The sequence below is a fragment of the Lasioglossum baleicum genome, chromosome 14 (genome assembly GCF_051020765.1).
Source record: "Lasioglossum baleicum chromosome 14, iyLasBale1, whole genome shotgun sequence".
In the NCBI taxonomy this organism is placed as follows: Eukaryota; Metazoa; Arthropoda; class Insecta; order Hymenoptera; family Halictidae; genus Lasioglossum; species Lasioglossum baleicum.
Genome location: NC_134942.1, coordinates 2,225,914 through 2,247,892, shown reverse-complemented (window position 1 = coordinate 2,247,892; position 21,979 = coordinate 2,225,914). Strand labels below are relative to the sequence as shown.

The window sequence follows — 21,979 nt, the reverse complement described above, 5'->3', positions numbered from 1 at the left end:
TCCAAGCAAACGTATTAAAATCGCATCGCAGCAACGTAAAAAGCTACATACTTATTCTAAAGATACACAACTTCGATTCATAAGTCAATCATTCTTCGACCGAAGATTGAATTTTTTACAGAAAATATTCGATACATTACTTAACATCCAGCTCCGCAATTTTGTAACTAATGTAGTGGCACTTGCATAATGTATTTTACGAGTATGACGGTAGTGTGACAATGCGATATTTCAATTGCGCAAAGATATCCCATCTTTAATTGTCAACTAATTTTAGTATGTTGGAGAAACACGATTACCTATTGCATATGCATTATGACGCGCATAACAAAGTACGACAATACAAATGAATTTTATAATACTAATTTATATATCAATTTATTTTTTAATCAGAAAAATAACATTTTCTTCGATTTCAATTTAAAAAATGTATTCTAAAATTGATTTAATGATTAAATGGATTTTACGCGTTCATGGCAAAAATGAGTAGATGTAAGTTTCAACCTATTGAACATATTTTGAAAGGCAATAAATTTTAAATTCGCCCCACTTTCTTACAATGCAGGTAGAAAATTTGTATTTTGCATAAAGATCCGCTGTCTACTAATTAGAAATATGAAGCATCGTAGAAAAACAGCCAAGTGCAAGCAGTGAAGGTAGCATAGGCGTGTACGCTTAACGAGCTATACTTGACGAGCTATTTTTATCGTGACAACAATAATGCTGTTGCATTATATGGTTACTACACGTGGCTCTATTTTTATTACACGCTGACACAGACGTATCGTTTATAGGCATTTGAATTTTTCAAATACCACCGCACCTAATTTTGCTGTGAAAATATTCTAACGTTACGATTGCACGAGTGATTAAAACATTTTTATCCCCAACAATGGGGAAAAAGGGAAAAGAAAAATGTTTTCTGCATAGCTACGATTATTTTAATGCTGATATATTAATTAAAACACGAATCAAATTTTATTTCATTTAAAAGGAAACGCCTAACATTCATATTTGTTAGACTTTGTTAAAAGAAAAAATCATATAAAATATAATAATATATAAATATAAAATAGAACTATTTCAGGTCGGAAGAAAAATACGGTTTTCGAATTAGAATAGCTCCGAGTGCAAAGGGTTAAACAGTGCCCGCATGAAGTTCCAATTGCGTAGATGAATCTGAGGAGACGAAGGTGGAAGACGAATATTTAAATATTTAAGGTCGATGTCAGGTAAAATTACGTGCGTCGGTGAATGGCAGAACGAGAGAGAACGAGAGAGACAGAGGTAGAAGGATTCCACCATTAATGTCGTGGTTGTTTTCGGTGCACGGAATGCTGATACCGCGTAACTTTCAGGGTCTAATCATGCAAATGTATGAGCCGTTAATTAAAACCAACGCAAGCTGCATTTTGTCTGGTTGCAATCGGGGAAACATTCTTTACTGCCGCCGCTACCGTGCGTATACGAAATAGAACATTTCTCAAACATTCTTGTGTCTCTCAATCAAATTTATTGAGCTATAGTAGGACCTACATTGTCCAAACCTTCGACGTCTGAAATCTTCCGTGTCCCAATATGAATTGATGTAAATAGCTCAATCCAAGGTAATTAGTAGACAGCGGATTTCATGCATTTATGGCAAAAATGAGTAGGTGTAATTTGAAAGGGTAAATTCATTGGAAGAATTAGAAAATACTCTTATTAAAGAAAATATGGAAATCATTTTCTAGAAAAGAGAGAAAGTATTTCTTTAATTATAACAACATTTATAAATTCTTCTAACAGATTTGTTGTTCATTCATCCATTTTATGCATTTATGACAAAAATGAGTGGGTATAATTTCAAACATTAAAAATCTTGATAAAAATGGGTTAAATTGATTTGCAGAAGGGTGAATTTGATTTAGAAAAAGGTGAAATTGAGTTGCAAAAGATTGAAATTGATTTGCAAAAGGTTGAAATTCATTTAGAAAAACGTGAAATTGATTTGCATAAGGTTGAAATTGATTTGCAAAAGGCTGAATTTGAAGTGCAAAACCTGTAAAACCGTCGCAGCATAAATAATTATGTACGTGGAACACAAAGAGATGAAGGATGTAATGCAACTGGATAATTAAATCTGCGTCTTATATTTAATTTATTAAGAGGTCTAATAAGAGGAATAATTATCGTTTAATACGAGCTTCCGTGAATGAGCTGAGAAGAGTTTGGATTCTCACAAGCCATCTGCGATCTAATTTATCAGCAGCGTTGTTTACTGGAAGCTCCAACTATATGTACAAAATACAGCAATTACTATTTTATAGTCTGCACGACGCGGTGCCATTAAACATTGTTACGAATTTTGTACTCAGCCTCGGTGATCAGGAAACGTGTTTACGTGTAATCTCTAAATACCTACGTGCTATTTCTTCTTCCAAAGACGAATCGTTTCCTTTCTTTGTTCGCCCCCTCGCCCCATGCATTTGTGCGATTAAAAAGCCAAGGTTTACACCAATCGCTTCTTTTTTTTGTACGAGTTATCAACGAAACGAGAAATAATTAGAAAATTAAGAAAACACCATCGCTCCATCGCGACGGTGCTTCCCAGCTTTTTATCTTCGTTTATCCGACAAAACACGTGAAAGATGTTGACTTGCCAGTTTAATCACACGAGATCGGGATCATTAAATTGGCGTCGATGCTGGTGCACGGTACATTTACAGTTGTCGAGATATTTATATCCTGCACTTACACATACATATATTTAGATGCAACCAGTTGCCTCTACGAACTTCGATATTTTATCGAATTATAGGCGTTGTTATTGCGCGTGTTTCGATCGAGAATTGTTTAATGTAAAACGAGGTATACACCAAGGAGTAGAATTTATTTTTCACGTTTTGACGTAATCGAATTCGATGTCGAATGGAGTGATTGAAGCTGAAATAATTATTAAATCTGTGCGAGGATTACCATTTCCACGTTTCTCTAACCCATCTGATCGAAAACGAAGATTTATTTTGAACCACTTCATTCATTTTATATACCTTGATGTTATTTCAAATATATAGTTAGTTATTCATATATTTATAGAGTTTTAAATTATCATTTCCGACATTTGTACCTTATTAGATGTGTCTAATGGACTGGCATTTTTATATTCCTGCTTTTATATTATTACGTCGTAAAATCATTACAAAGTTTACAAATGAAGCCATCATAAAGACTGCACGTGAGTGGATAAGGATTAAGTCAACGTAAATTATAGAATACTAAATATTCATTTTTTAACTAGTACTGAAAGAAAGGTTCTGAATTGACTTGGTGTAACGAAAATTATTTTGAAAATTCTTTAATTCTAATTACCTAAAATTTGTCATTTCCGTTTGTTGCTATGTCTTTTCCTTCAAACATGAAAGTGAAACTATGCTTGCAATTATTTTACCTATCGCCTTGTAACCAATCTTGGAACCAACACAAAACTTGCAACTAATCGTCAGAGAACTTGCAGCCTTATTTCATTGCATTTGCGTTGGAACTTGCGGAAAATCCATTTTTGCGGAAAAACAACTTTTGAGAAAACAGCACTTACAGCTTTTTATATAATTCCAGTCTTTAATTCATTAATAAAATTGGCACTAGTTTTTACAATTGTCTAGTAGATTTTCGGAAAAACGTAGGTGACATGAGGAAACAGGAGGATTTAACGGATCGCGTTGGATAATCGAGACGCGAGTCGCATTGTTTCCATTGGTTGGCTAAAATCGAGCGAGACAGAGGAGAAGAAAACGAGATAAGGTCGATCGTCGGTCCCGTTTGATTTCGAAAAACTATTTAGAGCAGCCCCCAAGACCGCGTCTTAGTTCGAATTCTTCGAATTCGCTTCATTTGTTTCTACTTAACCGGCGAATAGCCGACCGCCGCCGAATCGGTCCTTGAGTGCAATCAAAAATAAACTCATGTGAATTCGGCTCGCCATCTCGCCCGATTCCGATAGCAACCGTTTTTCGAAATGCTGCAAACTGGTAGGTCTACATTTCTGCACATCCACAGTTCATTGTGGATTGCTATATGTATTCAAATAGCAAATCGTCTTTATTAACACTTTACCTACCGGAAGCCAATTAATAGAATTTTTTCAATAAGTGTGTGTGTGGTGCTGTACCAAAGGAAAGCATAGAATTTTTCTTTTACATTGCAATCTTAAATGTGAAACTGTTAGATGACGTTATTGAGGGTGGCTTGTTAATTCACAATGAAAATTGCTGTTATTATTGAAGGTTCCATTAAAAAGTGTTTAGTCATATGTATAATACCATAGATTTTTCAAAATTATCCAATAATCACTGGTCAGTAATGTGTTAACACTAGGTTTACGGAGCACTAAACGTTATTTTATTTTATATGTATATTACCTACTTTATAAAAATAACAAGAATGGGTCTATCCACATTGTTAGGCATGCTTTTTTGTAAGATATACCGAAAGAAATGAATTTATTAAATAATTCCATATGGACACATCTTTACAATCTGAATAATCGTAAATTTGGAACGTTAGAATCCGTCATTTTGACGGATTTAAACCTAGTGTGTTAACATTGCTCACCTTCATTCTTCTTAACTCTAAACCTACCAAGGTTACAGGTTTCTTATTTTACAATTAGAAAAGTAATAAAACTGATTTCATAAGAAACGACTGTATAAATATCTCGAGTAGTGCACGTATTACAATAGGAGCCGCATTACAAAGTCTAAATAAACTCAATCTTGTCATTTTTATAAGGGAACATGTACCAGTTAGTTTTGAGGCTCGGTAGGTTTAGCGTTAAAATGATTTGATCAGTCTAATTTACCTTCGTGAAATCTTGAAACAATTTAGCTCAAAAAAGTTCAAATCGTATGGTTCAATATTTAAAAATCAATCGTCTTTTCTAGGGCGTTCAAATGTGTGTGATCGAAAACTTTTGCACACTCCGGGTGTCAGTCAACTATTCATTAATTTATTGTATGTATCCTTATAGAGCACATGCGATTAATGCGATTAATGTGATTAATGTGATAAATGTGCATTCGTTGCATCCGTTGCAGACGAAAATGAAAATGTCATGGGAGCGTTAAGAAAAATGATTTAGGGACTAACGTCAAGTTACATGGGATATAGCGAAACTAGATTCTCACGAGACGTTGCCCACAATGCAAGAAGACATGTAGCTGTGTATTATCGCAGCTTGTATCGCTATTACACGAGATATTATCAATACAACTCGCCAATTGCTTATTAAGTGACTGAGAAACGTGCATAGATGTTGTTGAACACCTGTTCGAACACTTTACAAGATTCCGATGACCGTTCACCATAATTTCATTGAGGACACTATCAACGTATTGTCAGAAGGCATTGATTAAATGATAAATAAAGTGTGTAAATAAACTTTAGTAGAGACGCTTGCAATAAACTTCGTAATTAAACGATTACATTTGACTTGCTTGCACTCGCATACACTAACGACCAAAAGTTTGGAATCACAGCGTAAATTCAGAGAAACAGAGTTTATAAGAAAAACCGAGGAAGATTAACTTGTCAAAAAACTTACGAGCAGTATGTTTTTCATTTTGTATTATTTTTTTTTTATCAAGGCATGAAAAAAATATAAATTTTCTTTTCGCTTCTACGACATTTTTGGGGATATAGACGTTTTATTCGCTGAAACTGTAAAGAAAATGATACGGTAAGTGGTTAAGAGTTATGACTTTTTTCTCGACACAGTGTGCGGCGCGGCGCGACGCGGCGCGACGCGCGATGCGCTGATTTATTGATAGGCAACGTAGCCAGCAACGTAATAATTACACGAGATAAATGCACGGATATTAGTGTTCCGCGTACGTAATCATGATCGACTTACGGGATCCGCGATCGTTTCGTTGGACACGTAAAATACGTGTTGAACTAGCCGTCGTAACAACGTGTAACGTTCGACGATAGAAAGTTATCGTTCAGTCGCAGTCTACGCTACTGAATATTCTATGGCAACGAGAGAGATCGTGTTAGCGAATTATCTGATTCCCGAATGCACGTACAGCACGTCCGACTGCCGTCAATGGACGTTTTCAGTCGTCGTTCACTGTTTTGCCACCTTTCGAACCGCGTTTTCTCGATTTATTTTAACGAAGGACAGTAATCGCAGACACAAGAATTACTTACGTTTCATCCGTTACTCGTCCAACACCCGAATTTTTAATAACTCAACGCGACAAAATAGAGATTTGTGAAACTTTTACTGTATTTAGATACTGATTCGAAAATGAAATATATTAGGATTCTCTTCGTGTTTGAGTAGGAAATATTTCGCATCGTTTGCAAACAATAAAGCGACGTACCGTCTACTGACTTTTTACATTAACAGCGGCGTGAACTATGTGTGAGGTGACTGTCAAGGTGACACAAGAGACGAATGACGGATAAAAAAGGCTGATCAAGCAAGTACTTGAACCGGAAGCTGTTGACGTCTCCTGTCATCTGGTTAAGACCATCGGAAACTGTGCTTCGTAGGATATTTATTTTTCGAAGTCGAAGACATGTGTGTAAAAAGTCTAAGAATTGAAGAGAATGTACCATAGAACAATATCGATTAAATTCAATTGAATCCGTGTCCTTTTGTTAATACAATCATTCGAAATAGACGATAGAAATAAATACTGTGTAATAAGTAGACATTGTATTTTACGCATTTATGGCGAGAATTGTAATTTGAAGGAGTAAATTCATTAGAAGAATTATTTTCAACCTATTGAACATATTACGAAAGAAAACAAATTCAATATCAATAAAATAGCATCGCAATTTCTCATCAACGTCAATTTACAACATCCGAACTTCACAAAGGTGTGCAGGGTAACAGCGGACTAATAAATGTTTCGTCAGAGAAATGAAGCTACATAGTGGGAACCACCACATGGCATAAACTACTAACAGAAAAAGTTTGCGGCTTCGTATAATAGTTTGCATACAGTCACGTGAAAATTCAATGACCGATAATTATAAGGAAGACTTTGATAAATCGTGTGTTTCTTTGATTAATATTGCTTCTTCTTCGGAAATATTTTCCACATGTTTTCTGTCTTAATCATCGATAACATGTTCTTCCGGTTGATAAATGCGAAGAGAATTGGCAAACAAATACATGAAACCAGAGATTCAGACATTCTTCGTCACTCGTGTCAGAAAAATTAAATATTTGTAAGCGACTTGGTTTTTTTCCTTTTTAAAAGTTTAAAGTTCAATTCACTTATTCAACAAGGTTCATAAATCATAGCTTTAAAAGCATACGTGCGCTCTGTTGCTAATTATCTTTTCTCATTTTATTTAGAGTAGGATATAAAATATGACAGAATTTACAACGATTTTCATTTATTTCAGATCTAAAAAAAGGCTACTACCACGGAAACTAAGATTGTATTTTATTCCACTTTCTTAAAATTCGTCTACAAAAATTGAAAATTGCATAAACATCCGCAGTCTAATTATAAATGGAGATTTTACGCATGTATGACAAAAATAGGTAGGTGCAACTTTGAAAAGAAGAAGCATGGAAACAAATTTAAGGGTATCAACGAATTATATCTAGCTTATTGCAGTTATCGAAGAAAGAATGAAATTTCTACTTGGTTCCTGTTTGTTGCACTTGTTGTCGGAAATGTTTATTTTGCATAAACATGCGTAGTCCATGTACAACAAATATTGAAGATTAAGTTCTAATGTCATCCATGATTGAGGTCTAATTAATCGTAAAACGAATCACTATCACGTCAAGCGGGTCAAACTAGCACTGTCAACGAGTTGAAAGTTAAAAGGTTGGAGAACATGAATAAATAATAACGGGAGAGTACAAATAATCGATTTTGCTTAAATAAAGAACAGCATTTGGAACATTGCGATCGCACAAACTGTAAGCGACGGCTGTGATCCCCTGCTTCCGCTCCGACAATAACAGTAACACACAAATTTCACCATTTATAAAAACACTTGTTCATGGCCAAATAACTTTAGGTATGCCATGAAATTGAAATACGGCAAAGGGGTTAAACTGTGTCATTCGTGTTCAATAGATTGTTTTAATTCGTCTGTTATGAAATGTTTCATTTTCAAGTTAAAATAGCTTCGAGTGCAAAAGGGTTAACAAGGTAATGTGGCCTAAAAAACTCGAGCCACGATCAATAATCTTACTCGAATATGTGCATAAGTATTTACCTACAGGGTGCTTTCATGGTAAGATTCCGCTTCTTGCAGCAAAGCCTTGTTTCAATGCAATTTCTAGTTTTTCAGTAATTAATAAGGGAAGATAGGATTGGTAGAATTTTTCAATCGCGATCACTTTTATATTATTTCTCACAATTTTCAGTAAGAACTTTGATATAAGACAACTACTAGGCACTGCATTCGGTTGGCTCTCTGCACTCGGACCTAAACATTTCTTCCGATCTAGAATAATTCCATTGTATATATTAATCTTTTTCTTTGTATGAATATAAAATTGATATAATACCTCGTTCAATATTTAAATGTTCAGTATTGATTATATACCAACATATTTAATAATGTTGCTCTGCACAATTTTACTAAAATTAAGTTTCCTCTGAAAACACTGGTTTATGGCTAAATAAACGTTGTTACCACATAAAAATTATCATCGGAAGACCCAAATAGCATATGTATATTTTCTTCGTACAAGTGTTTTTCTCAGTAACAATTGCATTTTCGTTTAAAATTATGAAAACATCGTACTTGACAGCATACATTACGTTATCCTAAGTCGAACTAATGAGTTCGCGTCGTAATTTCATTATGTATACCTAGACCGTGTTGTGGTTTATGCAAATTTAAATACTTGCAAGCAGACTCACAATTAGATTAACCCAATAATAAATCAACGTTGGTTTCGTTGGTTAATAATTTCGATGACAGCGAAACTAAAAGTGGATCGTATACATTTTATTATAGTTTCTAGTAGTTGAAATTTTGAAGATTTCCCCGGGAGAACGAGAACTCATTCGTGTTTGTGCGCACATTTAGCAAATTATCAGACTGCGCGAATGTTTATGCGAACTAAGAATTGTCTGTAAATGTTTTTTCTATTTTCTATATCACAAATTTTATTATAAATGTATCAACTCCGTAGCTTACCAATTATTTTCACATTTTATTGTGTCCGTAGGTATCGGAGTAATGTCAAAATAAATTTGATGTCTTGCATTACGTCATATAAAATTGAAAAATCACCCACGAACGGGTTTATTACATTTCTGGTAGCAATGCCGAGACTACAGTTGCAGTCCCGGGAGTATCGAACGGAAACGATATGTTTTATCGTAAACAATGTTCCGCACACGTCAAATCATTCAATGAAAGTTATGTAAATTTGATCGGAAAATTTCATGAAACCCAACGCAGTGGACATGCGTGGCGTTTACATTCTGGCGATTGCTTATTTCGTGTAGCATAACATTTCTTTGCAGGTGAAACGCGTAAAGACACGAACAACACGAGTATACTTATACATATACCATCAAACGATATACCATCAAACGTTCCGAAAGAAACTTTTGGGACAACCTAATATAATTTTGTTATTGTTCTCTGCCTTAACCCCAGCCGTATCATTTACATTTTACTTTACAGTTACAGCGATTAAAACGTCTTCATCCCCAAAAATGTCGTAGAAGAGATAAGAAAATTTTTGTCACGTTGCGTAACAAACGAATTGTCCCAACTTCTCCAAAAAGTTCAAATTGTTTAGTCCAATATTGAAAAAGTTATCGTTTCTTTTTAGAGCGTTCGAATATTAATCTGAAAGGCTGTCACTGTGTTTGACGGTGGTTGTGAACCTGTGAGCTGCCTAAACTGAAATCGTCGTGTAAAAATCTGCAACGTTCGACTATTTTCGGGAATATGTATTAAACGTTGTACGCAATTTTACAGAAATGCGTGCAGAATAAATATTGTTCCGAGTGAAAGAGAGTCTGCGTTTGGTCGGCGCGCAGCGCGGCGCGTCGCGCAGTGGTCCGGCCGGGCGATCTAGCAGTTCATTTGCTAAAAAATTACTAGTTTTATATCGGTATTTAATTTCTACATGCTTAGCAATGCCGAAAATATCGATATTAGTGAACAAACATCATCTATGTCAAATCATCAAAACCTACATCAAAATCATTTATATTAAAACTGAACATGATCTTTCATGCAGTTCCGATAACGAGACGAAAAACAGTTTTGAACAAAAATTAATCAACATTTAGCGGTCTATAAGTTTCAATATAAAAACTTTTTAAAAATTGTTTATCCTACAAAAAATCAACATCCAAACAGTGCAAAAATCTGAATGAACTGCTAGATCGGCCGCCTGGACCGCTGCGCGTCGTCGAAACGCGAAAACCATCCGTCGTCCGAGGGTGAGAACGAGTTAAGCGAAAAACTAGGAAAGAATGAGTGGACATTATACGTACTTTGGGAAGTGAGGTCACCGGGCTCGTCCTGAATGTTAACGGGTGAGATTTTCACTGACCTTGGAGGGCCCTGAAGGCTGAGGGGCCCGGGCCCCCCGGCAGTGCCCATCCTCTGCATCGCCGCACCTCCGATTTCCATCGCTCTTCCAGCCCTTCGCACCTCCTTCGACGATTTTCGAGCAATCTTGAGGCCTTCGCGCCAAGTACGACCGTCGGTCGTACTGACGTTTTCTCTGTAACCTGACAAAACCGTGACCTCGGGGTGAACAGCACACCTTGAACCCTTTTCTTCTTCTTCTTCTTCTTCTTCTTCACAGAGTTCACAAAAAGTAAAACCAAATCAAAGAAGAACACGGTACCGAAACGAACCAACGATCACAGTTCATGTAGATAGTCTCGGCTACTTTTCGATGGAACCTTGCCGCACACCTTTCCGGAGCACAACCGAGTCACCTTATCCTTGTCATGGGCAAACTCGATAAGGATTTTCTTGAATGTTCGCCGAGGTTTACCGATGGTCGCTCTTCGTATTCGAGCTCGCCGATGATGGTCCCTTTCCGAATACGGTATTCGCGAACAGGGAGACTGCTCGAGTGTCGGATACAGTTCACGGCTATCTCGTCGGTCGCACGGAATTCGCTACTGGTCGCGGAAATTTCGATCTGTTCACGTTCATCGCAGGTTTTCGGATTCGCGCACGCATGCGTTCACGCCGGAATCAGCTCGGTGTCAGCGAGTTTCACGCTTCGAGCGATAGTTGACCGGAACCCACGCCATTTTGCGGCCTTCCGGGCGGCCGTCGTCCTCCGCGAGTACTCCGCTCGCTGAACTCTCGCACACTTTGCGTCCGCGGGGAGCAAGGATTCGCGTTGCAAACTGTTTCACACGACTCTGCGAGGAGTCTCCTTGGTTTTCCGGTGAGAACGGTAATCCTGGATGCTCGAGCAAGTACTGTCACTCGCGTTAATCCAAATTTCTAGCTGACGGCTACGATAGTCTCGAGCGCGCTAGCGGATCTTATACGATCTTTCCACGTCCCTGCGCAGATCCTTGGTCCTCGCGATCCTCTATTCCAACCGGCTGGCCGCGGCTACTCGGAATAGCTGATCCCTTCGATCCGAGACTGAATCCAGGGTCCTGTTCGTTGGAGGATCGGAGCACCAGGACCAGTTCGATTCGGGGATCTGCGACCCTGGTCTCGGATTCCCGGCCACGCACCATCCGTCACCAAAAGGACCGTCGAAAGTCGCGCGCGCGTGTACAATTATTCCCTTATCACTGCTCGAGCGGGAGCGGCGCGTTGATCGTAGTGGTAACGAATCGAAATATAAAAAAAGAGGGTCGGGAACCGAAGGAAAGGGGGTGGAAAGGAGAGAAGGAGAGGGTTCGAGGAGGAGAGAGAAAGAAAGAGAGAAAAAAGAGAGAAAGAGAGGACACGTTACACGACACAACACCAACGAAACTGACGGCGCGGGGCCCTGGGAGGCACTGACTGCCGGTCAGGCTCCTATAGTACCCAGTACCCAACCTAACCACCCGTGGTCCCCCCACCTTCGAGGTCGACCTTTTCGACCCCACTCCGAGGTCGGTTTCCACCACCACTACACCTCCCAACCACGTCCTATCCGGTGGCGAGGATCCGAGGCTCGTTTCCACGCCGACGTCGAACCATTCGTTCTCCCGGCGGAGTCGACTCTGTCGCTTCCACGCCTCCTGGGGACAGCTGTGGGACACTTGGCCGGCTCGAGCCGCCAACAAAATGGCCGACAGACCTAATCGATTCGTACCTACCCTCTCCTCCTTCTTTTATTTCGCCTCTTACTCCCGTCGATTCCGCTCCCTCTCTCTAGTCCGCCTTCTCTCTACGTCTACCAACGCCAGCCAGCCGATTCTCCAGCTCCGCGATCACCCCCTTCACTCCGCAACCGTCTACAACTCGATATACCCGATGGAACAGCCACCGAAAGATGTTACGCGTTAACTGTCTACCATGCCTAAATCTGTTCGCGAGTCGACCGCCGCCGCGCCGCGCCGAGCCGCTCCGCGCCGTGTACATACAGTCGGTCGTTTCTAGGAAAATAGATGGAATTCATTCAAAAATTTTCGTCTCATTAAACCAGAGTTTGGCAAAAAATTAATCAACGATTGACTTCATCAACTTCATCAATGGATTGAATCAATCGCCGATTTTTCAATGATTACTTTTTTAATCGTACACATTAGTCGATCAATCTTGATTAAAATTTTAATCGATTAATGCCCAACTCTGCATTAAACACAGCGGCCGATGTGCATGCAAAATAAAAATTGTCTGCATCGATTGCAAGGAATAGGAACCAAATTGAATGTTATTTCTTCCCTTAATGATTTTATTAGAGGAGAAATCATACACGGACATCTTCGATTTGTAAAATTTTTCAGCAATTTTGAATTTCATCTACTCAATTTTGCTATAAATTCATAAAGATCCGCAGTCTAATTAATGTATTACAAGCCAGTCACAATGCCTATCATCTTACCTAATTATTTTCAATGAAAACATATTTATAGCAAAGTCGATCATTAATCAATTAAAATTTTAACAAAGATTGATTGATCAATGTGTCCGATTAAAAAAGGTAATCATTAAAAAATGGACGATTGATTCAATCCATTGATGAAGTTAATCGTCAATCGTTGATTAAAAATAGAAATCATCGAAAAATCGGAGACCGATTTAATCAATTGTTGAAGTCAATCGCCACACGATCTATCCATACACTGTAACAAGGAGGGAGAGAAAGATATGTATATCTCAACAAAAATTCAGTTCACATTTTTTTCAGGATGCATACAGTTTTGAAATTTCAGCAGTTAATCATTAATCGATTATCCGATTGACGATTACAATTGAAAAGAATGTAATCGTTAGCCGCAATTAACGACTAAAGTAGGAGTATTAATTGGTAATTTGCGATTAACGATTGAAGTAGAAATGTATTCGTCAATCGTTGATTAAATTTTTCCCCAACTCTGTTTCATAATGTCAATAATTATACACGGAATAAAAGCTGCGAAACCGGTCGCTTGACCGGTGGTCGTAGACTTAATGTTGCTGTTGTTCTATCACTGTCTTTTAACAGTTCACCTTAGAAATAAAACTATAAATTTTGTCCACGATTCCGAGGAAACTCGGCACTCCGCATCCACGCGATTCTCCGACTCTGCCTCCTTCAACGACTTCGGAGAACCTGTTGTCTCGGGCGCGTTAGTTTGTTCCTTCTTTCGATTTTTTGTTTCAAATTTCCTTTTGTTTAATGTGCTCGTCGTTTTTCGGTTTGCCGAGGCAGGTATGGACGGATGGAGGTGCCAGGGTTTTTGTTTCGCCGCAGCTTTTTTCTGCCCGATCATTCGAGATATTTCACTGCTTTATCGATTTGCCGTGCTTCCAGTTACGTTGAACTCTTTGTCTGGTAGGCTCTTGAACACGCCGCGGCTACATACACACTACCGCCCATACGTATATTTGACCACCTTCAGTTTATCGAAAATTGTACAAAAAATATTCGGCTGGCAAGAAAGTAATTTCGGTATTTTAAGATGAAATAGAGCCCAATTTTTTCATTCAAGCAATGATCCAAGATAGATTAGTAAGTAAATGGAGGCTTAAAATGGCACAAAAAGTAATTTGAACTAAAGTTAGCATCGAAATTGTTATTAACTTGTTATTAGTTCAATCGCGGCTTCTTCCCTTAACTCGTTGAACAACACTCTTCTCCTTATTACGAAATTAGCTCACAGCTCTTCATCGAAAGGAGAAGATCGAAGCTTTAAAATGAGTCCAAATTCAATTCTGTACGATTGTATTTTACAAAATGACTACGGATAGAATATTGACAATTTTCGCGGAATCGGAAATTTAGTGTTGAATTACTTTTTGGATTCACTGTATGCGTTTGAAGAGACGTACTGTTATTCGCATGTTCTCTCGGTAATCGTTTGAATGGATTTGTTCCCGGCTAATTGCTGGATCAGTTTACGGGTACGAAAATAAAGAACCCGACTGGCATAAATACGATAATACAATTCTTTGTTAAAATAACCGCAATTTCGCTTTGGCGACAGGGTTTCACGATCGAGAACGGGGTATTCGAGGTAAAAATAAGACCGGCGGATAAAAAAAGATGCATGTCGTCATTTTTTAATTGCATTCGATCGCGTGGTGCAGCTGATTTGGTAGACAGAGACGAATGCATTAAACATTAAACGTCCAGACAGTCTAACGAGAGAGGGAATTCATAAAATCGTTGTAAAAAGGATCGACGAAAATGAATGGCATTATACATACACCGGGAACGAGGCAGATCGACGTACTCAATATGTAATGTGCATCTTCGTCGGAAGCATTCTGATCGACGTCGGTATCAGGGGAGAACATTACCCAATAACGATAGTCACTGTATCTTCTTTATTTGTCTATCCGATTAAGAAGAGGAAAAACTGAACCGATTGAAATGTTTGAGCGACTTTCAGGATCGGATCTCGTGCGCTGCTTTGTCGGCAGCTTTGATTTATTTCGATTATAAACTTGTTTGCTTAGATACGTATGCTAGTTTGCTTACGTGTTTGCTCGATTTTTTTTTGTACGCTTCTGTTACGGGATTATTATAATAAAATGTGTTGCGAGTGGACTGCCGATTTTTATGCTAAATAAAATCTGCGTGAATTGCGAAGTACAATTTCTTAATAAGTAATATTAACTTGGAAATATTGGGTTTTTATATTATTGGTTAAAGTTCATCGCTTGAATAAAGAAATTCGGTTTCGTTTCATCTTAAAATACCGAAATTACTTTCTTGCTAACACAATAATTGATTTAATTAGGAAGACTATTAAACCCTTAGCACTCGAATGGTAAGTCTGAGGCGCCATTAAATATTGCTGTACCATTATTTAAAATATCGTTTACACGATTAAACGTGTCGGTATCCAATCAATTGCTAAACATTTAGGTATCGTATGAGGTGTTATACCAATTTCGTAACCATAAAATTTGAAAAATCATAGGGAATGGAAATATTCTAGCGAGGAAGAAATGTTTAATTTTCGAGTTAAAATAGCTCCGAATGTTTAAAATAAAGTACGATCGAAGCATGATACAGCAGTAACCGGTACAGATACCCTACTTTTGCTGTACCACGATTTTAATCCCCATTTCAATTATATTTATCTCATTTTTGATATGTATGAATGGCAGAAAAATGATTTTGGTTATACATTAACATACAAATCCTGAATGTTACAATAATCCTGGAATTATTGTTCACGGTGAAGCTACCGGAACGCGATTTCGACTGACAATGGCCACTTTGCCTTGTGTCCGAACGTAGCATTCGATGGAACGCGTGGCATCACACAGTTCAAGCAGAAATTCCCCCATGAAAATCACGTGAAAGAGAGTTACGCTAAAAGAGCAGCCTCGAAGTGGTCAAGCGTGATTCGCCGACCGAAAAAGGACAATCTTTTGCGGTTCGCCGATCCCGCATTAGCTAATCCATATTATTCGAAAAGACGGTCAAACATGAGCAAATCTCCGTGCACTCCATTCACTGTGGAGAACTGTTCACTTTCTTCTGAGCTGTTTACACTTACTCGTTATACCACAATCTTTACAAAATATTTATTTATTTATTTACTATAAACCACTGGAGTTTCAGTGACTCCTAGTATATGTATACACGGATTTGTCAAATTAACCCTTTGCACTTACTCGCTATACCACAATCTTTACAATTCAGTTATTTATTTATTTATTTACTATACACCCAAGATTAATAAGAAAAGCACTGCAGTTTCAACAACTCCTGATATATGTAATACATTATACACGGATTTTTGTCAAATTAACCCTTTGCACTCGGAGCCGCGGAGGAATGCAAACGACAGGTTATCAAACCCTTCTCGGTTAACAGGTTGAACATTTTTCGAAAATCGAATGTGCGACTGAAGTGTCAGTTTCATAATACCCAGCGTAAGTGGGTCACGATGATTTTAAATAACAAGTTAAGAAATCACACATAGTTGCAGATCGCAGAGATACGAACAAGTGCCACGAGTCTAATTAATCTTAAAGCCATATTTGAAACGAAAGAAGTGACACTGATTCGTTTCTAAAAACGAGTATTTATTGTAAGTGTTAAGAAAAGTTATGGTTTTCGATAAGACCAAGCTCTTAATGGTGTCGACTGCTAATGCGTTAATTAGAGAAGTGGGTAATAATTTTGCGATCGGTAAAAAAGATCTGCGCTACATGCAGCAAAGACGAAGAAAAGGTTGCAGATTAACGGCAAATGCAAAACACGTTCTGGTCGTGTGCAAAATGTTAATCCTGGCCAATGTCACGCCGCGCTCCTGAAGAACGTCACGCTCCTCTCGCAAAATTTCGCTTGAGAAGAGGTCTGACGACGTATCGCTGCACATACAGGACCTCCTTTAATATTTCGACATAAATGAGTTCAACCTTGAATTCAACGGATTACAACAATCAAACGGAGCACCGTTCATTTACAGATCATTGTTACTAGCAGGGACCATAACTGTTATAACCAAAAAGAAAAAAGTCCTAGAAGAACAAGTATTTCATCGACTAAAATCGTATTGGTTACAAATAAGGATTATAAGTAACAGAAAATTTGTTCTCTTGTTGGTATAAATGTTATCGTTGAGAGAAATTCATTTCGATAACAGTTATCGAGGAGGATCCAGTTTATTGGACACTAATAACTGTTATTTGTAACCAAAAAGTATAAACAATCGATATTTTTTAATCATTTTGTTTTTTATATTTTGTGTACATTATCTTAAATTTCAATAATAATCAACTTTTTATTCATGATTTTTATCGTAGACCCTGGTCCGTAGGTTTTTATCGTAGACTCTAGGTCCCTGGTTATTAGGTGTGCAAATATCTTCCTTCCCCCCCTTTTTTCTATGGTTAGATTGCGGATGTTTATGCAAAATAAAAATTGTCTGCATTTATTGCAAGAAATAGAAACCAAATTGAATGTTATGTCTTCCCTTAATGATTTTAATAGAGGAGAAATCATATATTCACATGTTCAATTTAATAAATGCATAAAGATCCGCAGTCTATCCGTGATCATAACTTCTGACTGAATTCGAATTACTTCCCGATTGTGGTGTCATCTGAAAGAGCGATCTTTTAGTTTTAAGAAGAGTCGTGATGAGCGCTCTAATAGTTTCCAGTCCTATGCAACAATTTCAAGCAATATGGCGTGCTAGAAGCACCATTTGCGTCGCTGCTTACTCTTTGCATTTCAGCGTAGGAAATCAGCTTTTGAAGCTACTGAAATGGCGTATGAGAAAACTCTCTATCTTACAGAACGTGGAAAAAGTGGTACCAAAGATTTAAAGCGAGAAATTTTAATTTTTGGAAGTCGACGATCGTTCAGGTGCACCGAGAAAGTTCCACGACGGTAAGTTGGAGGAATTGCTCAACGAAAATCGTAAAAGTATATGTAAATTAGTTTATCTAAACACATTGACATGAATAAAATTTGAAATTTAGAGATACTAGGTGTGCAAGTAAGTTCTTATTAAATTTTATGTACAATAATAAAATCTTGAATTTGGAAAAAAAGGGGAAAGAACTTATTTGCACACCTGATATCTCTAAATTGCAAATTTTGTTCATATCGAAACACTTGTTTAGACTAATTTACATATGTATAGACTAATGTACGAAGTCAGAAGTTAACAAATGGTACATTTCCTCTAATGAACACCACTCACTTAACAGTTGCATAAAAACATTATTAAACTGAATTGCAGTTTCCACTTACACGTTTTATACGATTCTAAGCGATTGAAACACTCATCCTTGGTCGACTAACAATAAATTAGTAATAATAGCATGCAAGTACTTTGTCAACGGTGAAAAGTTGTTCCACTCATCTGCAGGTATAAGAAACTGTAGACCGTCGCGTCGTTCGTTTCCACATCTTTTAATGTGTTTTGAAATGAGACAATTTTTGTAAAATGTTCAATGGATTTATCAAATCCATTGAATGAACATAATTCGTGTTAAACGAAAAAATAACATTTATGATGCCCTCTTCGTGTTGAAAGTTGTACAGTAATTCTATTGTAAGATCGATAATAAAAAAGTTATCTAAAAAGTTATATAAAAAGTTATGTGAAAATATGTACTAAAAAGTTTTATCGTGTTTCTTATTGATTCGTTTCCGACTGAGAATTTCAACTTTATTTCTGTCTACAAACTACAAACAAAGTTGACAACCGTGACATTAATGTTTCCAGTGTAGAAAAAGAAAACGCACTGTGCTTTCGAAAGTGGCCGAATATTACTGCGAGCGACTGTGTATCGAGACATTACAGAGTCTCTCATTTAGCTACTGCGGTGAGAGAATCTTCGCGACGTTTACACGTGTTTTAAGATTCCTCTTTTATTCCGATCAATGGTTTCTGCCATCCGAGTTCCATACGCCCTATATGTATATGTATTTCTAAGTATACACACGTTTCGCCCATATATGTATATGTATAATGCTCCTTTGTGAAGTGTTGCCATCGGAAGAGAAGGAAGAAGAGGATGAAGAGGAGGCCTCTTAAGCGGCTCAGCGCGTAGGAGCGTGTACGAGCGAGAAGCCGACAAAGCTATCAGCACCGAATGCATCCCGGGCAGATGCTGCCTTTGCTGTGCACTTCTGTCTCTGTTTCGCGTTCCGTCTCCTCCACCCTCGCTCTTTCTCTCTTTCTCTCTTCCTCTCTTCCTCTCTCTCCCTCTCTCTATCCCTTTCCCTGTCTGTCTCCCTTTGGGCGTTCGAGTGTCGAAGCCACGTGAACCCTGCGTAATAATTCACCGGTCCGACGTACTACATGTAAACTCCGAAACGTTAGAAGTGGTAGACCGGTCATTTCAGCGGCTCTGTTCGATAGAGTAATTTTCAGCGTGGTGAAAAATGCGAAGAGCCTGTTCCCGTTCCCTGTTGGCGCTACAAACTCTGAGCCGTTTCGAGAGGAAAAGTTTCCCCGTTAAAAGAGACCTCGAAGGATGAAATTGCGAGACACTGTGATAGCTTCCGGAGCGGGGAAATTTTACCGAAACACCGCCACAGTGGGCCGTTTCTAGGAAATAGGTGGAATTAATTGAAAAATGTTCATGCTATGAAATAAGTTAGAACTAGGTCTTTTCGTAAGTTAATACATACTTGATTGAGAGAGACTGAGAAGGACACAGACATATATTATTATTGTATAGTTGACCTTTGTGTAGTCAACCGATTATCCGGGTACTCATTTACTGTATTTCTTTCAACAATTTGTTAATGTTCCTCTAAAAAATATTACAATAATTCTCTTACAAGTGGAATAACAGTCTTCAACATTGTGTATAATCTGCATTTCATACGACAATAGTACTATACGTAATTATCCAAACAGTACGTTCACCGTTTAAGTTGCAATTCTTCTTGTACGATATTAAATCTGTACTTTGTTTTTATTTCTATCACAAAAAGTGAAAAGATTTTCTTATAAAGAACAATAAGGATTTAGTCGTAAGTGAATCTTATCACTTCGGACAATTAAATCTCATTAGATATACCGTTCGTAAAAGTTTGGTTGTTCAAATCGCGTGCCGACAAATTGTAAGAAACCGGTGCGGCCATTTATACAATCGCATGCTCGAAAATCGTGAAACTTTAAATATCGCATCCTTACAGTTTCGTCGTGCTTTATCACCGAGGTGCTCGTTTCGAAATGATATCAAACATGAAACGTTCCTTTTTCGTGAAAGTCAAAATATGCTAATTCTGATATCACAGAATTGAAAAAGGAAACAATTCGGTTTGAAAGGTTTTGCAATTATCATTTGTTATTTGTATGTTGTTGTTGACATGTGGGGAATATTGTGATACAGTAAAATTAATTTGTCTCCATAGGATTTTGAGGATAATATAGAAATAAAATAAAAACTTTTGTATTAATTAAAAAACTTTTATGTTCAGTCTGTTCGTGGACTGATAAAAAACAGTTTTTCTAACTGTTGATATAAATGAGTTGGGAGATCATTAAAAACTCGTAAAGATATCAAGATACAATTGGTGTGAATAAAAAATAATTTAAATTTATTAGGTATGTGCTTATTTTGATAATACTTTCACACTGCTTCTACTAAATTATGTATTCACTCGAAAGTGCCGAAACGTTGTTTACCTTTCGCAAATGAATATTCTCTCAGCTATTTCTCCTGCCCGTTATCGATGTGCGATGAAAGAGCGTTTATGGTGTTATTTTTAAGAAATTCATTTTTCAGACTCGCAACTGGATTTACATCGAAATATACAAATTATTCTATTATAATATTATGAAAACTTTGGGAATTGTAAACGGTTATTAAATATTAATGACACGTTTAGTAATAATTCTGCTGAGTTCGACAATTTTTAACACGCAGCATTGTTACTTTCCTTCAAATGCTGATGGTTAACAATAAATAATTATTCAGTCGAAAACAGATTTCGAATGCCGTTGCTCTGCTTACATTCATCATAAGCAAACACTTAATAACCCGAGTAAACATTTATCCATACAATTTGCGCGGATTTGAAACGCGTTCCTCTGTAATCTCTGCATTGTTTGATTTCTGAGTTTTGATCAACCATAAACACGGCATATCGAATAGAGTAATTTCAGTAATTCGTGATATTGAAGTTTTTCTCGTTTGTTATTCTTATTGAAAGAAGTGGATCTTCATTAAAACTCTTGTTAAATTGTCTTTAAGATAACGCGTTGTTAATTATGCTATTATTGTGTATGGTTAATTTCAAACATGTATTATTATAACAAATCGTATTATTATACAAAAACACAATACTTATACTAAAGAATATGAGGTTTCACACAACAAGATTAAAATTTGTTGTTTTTCTTTATATAATTGTACTAAATTGCAACGTTCTCAGGACTTTAAAGTGTTTAAAAAGACAGATAGAAAATTAGAAAATTCAAACGACTCGGAGATGTCGTTGCGAAGATAAACATTCGCTATTTTGTGTTTAACTTTCGCAAAAACTCGGATACTCGCAGCTTCATAAGCGGTCGACGTTATCGATTAGGTGAATTTGTGCGCAATGTTCAGCAGAAGTTTCAAACATTGCGCAGTGAAAAGACTGGGAATATGTAACACTGAAAGCTTTTTTCTACAGGTCGCGTTTTATGAGATAGTAACCTGGCTGGAAGAAACGAGAACGAAATTTTGATAAAATACTTCGAGCGATATTATTTCAAGCTATGTATACATTTGCAACATTGACATAATAATAGCTCCGAGTGCAAAGTGTTAACTTACGAAAAGACCTAGTTATAATATGTATATTTCATAGCATGAACATTTTTAAATGAATTCCACCAATTTTGTAGGAACAAGCTACTGTGCGTGGGCAGTCGGAAAGTAATGAGCCGCGAAGTGT

General features: G+C 37.2%; 1 protein-coding gene across 2 annotated transcripts in view; it reads right to left on the bottom strand.

Annotated features, from left to right (window-relative positions):
* Tup (LIM1_Isl and LIM2_Isl domain-containing protein tup) overlaps nucleotides 1-12,285 on the bottom strand; it is a 58,208-nt gene extending 45,923 nt beyond the window's left edge. The window contains exon 1 of one of the 2 annotated variants that reach the window (XM_076437764.1): nucleotides 10,488-12,285. In XM_076437764.1, coding sequence (XP_076293879.1) covers nucleotides 10,488-10,626 — 139 coding nt within the window. In that variant the 5' untranslated portion in view covers nucleotides 10,627-12,285. The remainder of the gene's footprint in view (nucleotides 1-10,487) is intronic. The other variant, XM_076437765.1, reaches the window with a different exon arrangement.
* Nucleotides 12,286-21,979: the final 9,694 nt, after the last annotated feature.